The 5901-nt window shown below is 50.9% G+C and overlaps 1 protein-coding gene across 5 annotated transcripts in view; it reads left to right on the top strand.

Moving 5' to 3' along the window:
- Positions 1–3053: 3053 nt before the first annotated feature.
- The window catches only part of LOC308360544 (MAP/microtubule affinity-regulating kinase 3-like), a 32469-nt gene continuing 29621 nt past the window's right edge, over positions 3054–5901 (top strand). For all 5 annotated transcript variants that reach the window (XM_080832513.1, XM_080832512.1, XM_080832510.1 and 2 more), the window contains exons 1-2: positions 3054–3114; positions 3586–3656. In XM_080832513.1, the coding sequence (XP_080688639.1) occupies positions 3096–3114; positions 3586–3656 (90 nt within the window). In that variant the 5' untranslated portion in view covers positions 3054–3095. The remainder of the gene's footprint in view (positions 3115–3585; positions 3657–5901) is intronic.

Genomic DNA, 5901 nt, shown 5'->3' with positions numbered 1-5901 from the left:
TGTGTGTGTGTGTGTTTCCGGTTGCATCACCATCACCTTGGTCAATCATTTTGGTGAAATTGCCTTTCAGCCAAATCCTTCCAGGAATTCCTACAATACATTTTTTTTTTCTCTGGAGAGGTAAAGGATTCGCCCATCCGTACGACAATGCTCTTGTGTGTGTGTGTGCGTGTGTGTGTGCGTGTGTGTGTGTGTGTGCGTGTGTGTGTGTGTGTGTCTGCACAAGAGATGAGGAAGACTGCCAGTCCAAGAGTACATCTGCTTTCATCATGCTCCCCAGACGCCCAATAAGCATCCTGCTCCCCAGACGCCCACTAGACCTTTTAGGGTCGGAGGTTTGGAAAATAAAGTTCCGACATGTCAGAATCAGACCCTATTCCATGGGCATCCACATAACACTGTTCAGCACTGCAGATTCCAGCACTCTTATTATTTATTGATGAGGTGATCGCCTTCTCTCTCTTCTTATGTGTTGATTGATGAGGGAAGAAATCTGAGAGGTTCAATTCTTCCACACAAACACTGAGGAGAGAGCTCTTCTCAAACACACAATCACAAGAATAGACACATACATTCATACACACACACACGCACACACATACACACACACACACACACACACACACACACACACACACACACCATTCTCTCTTCTCAAACACACAGTCAACATCACAAGAAGAGACACATACCTTCATACACACACACACACACACACACATATACACATACGCACGTACACACACACACACACACCATTCTCTCTTCTCAAACACACAGTCAACATCACAAGAAAAGACACACACATTCAGTATGAAGGTGAAAGGAAAAAGAAATCACTGGGCTGTTAAAAAAAGATGGCGGTCAGAGAATTATAGCTTCATACTCTACCTGAGGTTGAGGAATTATGACACAGGAATGTTCCGTCTCTCTCCCTCTGCCTTCATCTCTATCTCTCTCTATCTAATCATCTTTTTGTCTCTCTTTCTCTCTCTCTCTCTCTTTCTCTCTTTGGTCTCTCTCTCTCTCTTTCTCTCTTTGTCTCTCTCTCTCTCCTCTCTCTCTCTCTCTCTTTGAATCTCTCACACGCAAGGGGGCATATCAGGGGCAGCGACGCTCATTGTGCCCAGGAGGGATGAGGGGGGAAGGGGGTGGCATTGGGGGCGGGGGTGATGATGATGGTGTCCCACCCCTCCTCTGCCAGCAGGCATTTATAGTGGCAAGGGGTGGAGGCAGGGGCTCGTTATGTCTCATTCCAGCCTGTGCCCCTCAGCCTTGACCCATTTCTCCCCTCACCCACCCCCAACCTACCCCCAACCTAACCTTGGATTGTGTTAGTGTGTGTGTGTGTTTGTGTGTGTGTGTGTGTGTGTGTGTGTGTGTGTGTGTGTGTGTGTGTGTGTGTGTGTCACATCTGGAGCTCTCCTCCCGGAAAAGGAGGTCAGATTGTCGCCCACAACTGTGTGTGTGTGTGTGTGTGTGTGTCACCCCCTGGAAATGACGATCTGACCTCCTTCTGAACTCCTACACACACACACACTTCAAGCTTTTGCTATTATCAGGTCACTGTGTGTTATTGTGAGTTTATTAGGGTATGTGTGTGTCTGTGTGTGTTTGTGTGAGAGAGAAGAGAGGGAGTGTGTATTTTTGCCTTTTTTTGTGCTGATTTGCATTTGTGTGTGCCTGTGTGCTTGTGAGTGATTATTTGTGTGTGTGTGTGGTTGCTCGTCTGCGTGCTTATTTGAATGTGTGTCTTGAGTTGCGTCACGGCAAAGACCTCCATGCAATCCCTGTTCCTCTTGGATTCAGACAGCGCTCGATCTCAGCTCTCTTCCTTCCCTCATACTGCCCGTGTGTGTGTGTGTGTGTGTGTGTGTGTGTGTGTGTGTGTGTGTGTGCGCTCTCTTCCTATCCTCCGACGGCCCTTATGCCCCTCATTAACCCAGGCTGGGGCAGACGAACCTGAGGGCCTGAGGGTCGTAGCCATCAGTGGGGTAATTGAATTAGATGTGCAGCAATTCTAATGGGTACTGAATGGCTGCTGCAACCCCATACTCCCCTGCCAATGCGCACGCACACACACACACATATATGCATACACACACTCACACACATACGCATGCACGTACATATGCATACACACACTCACACACATACGCACGCACCGATTATGCATACACACACATGCATACGCACGCACACACATATACACAAACACACACACACACACGCGCATGCGCACGCACACACATATACACAAACACACACACACACACGCGCATGCGCACGCACACACGTATATACACACACACACACACACACACACACACACACATATACACACACACACGCACACACACACACACACACACACCACACACCACCCACACACCATCATTTCTTGCTGGGTGTTCATGATGCTGACGCAGCAGGCCTTGGTCCAGGGGATGCCAGAGGACTGGCTAGATGGCATCTGACCCATGCATGGCCACGGCCCCCTCCAGAGCGTGTGTGTGTGTGTGTGTGTGTGTGTGTGTGTGTGTGTGGACTGGCCTGGCCTGATGGCATCTGACCCATGCAAGGCCACGGCCACGGCCCCCTCCAGGGCTAGTGTGTGTGTAGCATCACTGATGGGGCACGCAGACGTGTGTGTCCTTTGTGTCCTGTGCTGTTGGTTTGCCCTCCGCGCGTTACCGTCTCACCTCCGCGGTCAGCCCAGGCTTCTTTGCAGGACAGGAAAGACATCCATCTTGAATCAGGACTTGTGCTTCCCTGGTTCGCTGATGTAATATGCCGATTGTAACGCCCCAACACAAGACATGTGGCCGTAACAGCGATTTATTTATATATTTATTTATTTATCTATCGTAGCTATTTTATGCTTTTGCTTGTAAGAGTGCTAGAGTGAGTTGTAAAACAAACAGAGATTTTTTTGCTAGTACCTTCCTCTTAACTCTTTATTGCTCTCTCTTTATCCCTTCATCTCTTCATCCCTTCATCTCTTCATCCCTTCTCTTCATCCCCTCTCTCCTCCTGTCACTCCCACAGTAAAGCTGTTTGAAGTCATTGAGACGGAAAAGACCTTATATCTGATCATGGAATATGCAAGTGGAGGTGAGTAGGCCTTGACCTCAACTGTGTGTGTGTGTGTGTGTGTGTGTGTGTGTGTGTGTGTGTGTGTGTGTGTGTGTGTGTGTGTGTGTGTGTGTGTGTGTGTGTGTGTGTGTGTGTGTGTGTGTGTGTGAGATCCTGCATTCAGTTTGTATTGGACAAACCCTGCACTCTAAGGTATTATACTGCACGCTAATATTTGTTCTTCGGTACTTCTCAAAGTTCGTCATCGGGCGTCATCGGGTCCTAATAGAACCCCTAAGGGTTCTGGTTGCGCTGTTAAGGAACAGAACACATGGCACAGAAGTTCTAGAAAACTTACACATGTCTTTGGAAAAGTTTACTCTCTGAAAGCGAATAGAAGGGGACAAGCAATCTGTATCTCTCCCACTTTGCCTCTTTTTCTCTCAATCCTTTTTCCTCACTATCTCTCCCTCCTTTTTCCTTACTTTCTCTCCCTCCTTCTCTTTGCAGGGGAGGTGTTCGACTACCTCGTAGCACATGGAAGGATGAAGGAGAAAGAGGCCAGGGCTAAATTTAGACAGGTACAGTACCGCAGTGTGCTCAATTCTGCCCTGCACAGCACCCCTTCAGACTCACACACACACACACACACATACTTATCCGTATACATACACGTACAGCCAAGTTACCCCTCCACAGTTCGGTTGCCCTAGAAACCACAAGCTGGCATCGTCGGCATCGGGAGGAGAGCCACCTGACGACCACACCCACCTGACAACCACACCCATCCCCAGCCATGTCACGTTGCCCCCGGAGTGTCACCCGTGACACCTTAGACGCACACGTCTCTCTCACACACGCTCGTCTCTGTCTCCGTCTGACCTCGTCTGACCTCGTCGTGACCCGATTTCAGGTCCCGCGTCTGTGGACACTGGTCGCCGGACAGGGCAGAGGAGTCTGGAAAGGTTGTCAGGACGAGTCGGGCTGAGCAGGCTTAGGGCCTCACACACTCACACACTCACACACTCACACACTCACAGACACACACTCACACACTCACAGACACACACACTCACAGACACACAGACACACACACTCACACACTCACACACTCACACACTCACACACTCACACACTCACACACTCACACACTCACACACTCACACACTCACACACTCACACACTCACACACTTACACACTCACAGACACACACTCACACACTCACACACTCACACACTCACACACTCACAGACACACACTCACACACTCACACACTCACACACTCACACACTCACACCTCACACACTCACAGACACACACACTCACAGACACACACACTCACAGACACACACACTCACACACTCACACACTCACACACTCACACACTCACACACTCACACACTCACACACTCACACACTCACAGACACACACACTCACACACTTACACACTCACAGACACACACACTCACACACTCACACACTCACACACTTACACACTCACAGACACACACACTCACACACTCACACACTCACAGACACACGCTTAGTGTTAAACTCTTCAGCCGGGATCACAGCCGTGAGTCATACACACGCCGGGACACGTGTGTTGTGTGTGTGGTGTGTGTGTGTCCCACTGGGTGGCTCAGAAGTGGCCAGCTATGATTCATCAACAAACAGTTGGATGTTGGGAAGGTTTCTGTGGCTTTGTGAGAGCGGATATCGAACGATAATGTTTCTTCAAGGGGGAAGATGGCTTTTTAGATTTGAAGTATCACTCTTCCTAGGGGAGGAGAGGAGAGGAGAGGAGGCGAGGCACATACACATGGCCTCTCCCCCAGACAGATGAGCCATTAGCTGAGGAAGAGGAGAGAGGAGAGAAGGAGAGGAGAGGAGAGGAGAGGAGAGGAGAGGGGAGGGGAGGGGAGGGGAGGGGAGGGGAGAGGAGAGGAGAGGAGAGGAGAGGAGAGGAGAGGAGAGGAGGGGAGAGGAGGCACATACACATGGCCTCTCCCCCCAGACAGATGAGTCCTGAGAGGAGAGGAGAGGAGGATGAGATGAGTGGAGAGGGTGTCAAGCGCAGACACACATGGCCTCCCTATACCCTAGGGGGGTGTTTGGAGGAGAAGAGACAGGAGAGGAGAAAAAAAGGAGTATAGGAGGGGATGAAAGTGCACACACACACACACACACACACACACACACACACACACACACACACACACACACACACACACACACACACACACACACGGCCTCCCTGTCACTCTGATGAGCCTTGAACTGAGCAGGGGGGGGGGGGGGGGCAAGGGTGATGAGCAGAGAGGATAAGAGGGAACGGCGGGGGGGGTGGGAGCGAGTGTGTGCACACACACACACACACACACACACACACACACACACACACGTGGCCTCTCTTGCCTTGCGCTGAGTGGCGAACCTGAGGGTTCGTTGGCGTCTCTGTCCCCCTGTGCCGGAGCCATCTGCTCCAGCTACTGATTACCGCGCTCACACAGCATCGCCTCTCCACTGCCAGACGCGCCCCCTCTCACCCTCCCCACTCCTCTCCACATCCTCTCACCCTCCCCCACTCCACTCCTCTCCTCTCCACTCCTCTCACCCTCCCCACCCACTCCACTCCACTCCACCCGGGGACACTTCCTATCAGAAACACAAATCCACCTACCGCCCTCACCGCCCTCACCAAGCCCCTTCATGTAGCCAGCCTTAATGACATTCGGTGCCAAGACGCCCTCACAAGCTCTTTTAAATGCTCAACCTATATGGATTCAAGGGCATCATCTTTTCACAAGGCAATAGTTTATGG

The sequence above is a fragment of the Sprattus sprattus genome (genome assembly GCF_963457725.1).
Source record: "Sprattus sprattus genome assembly, chromosome: 2".
Lineage (NCBI taxonomy): Eukaryota > Metazoa > Chordata > Actinopteri > Clupeiformes > Clupeidae > Sprattus > Sprattus sprattus.
This window is presented reverse-complemented; position numbering and strand designations above follow the sequence as displayed.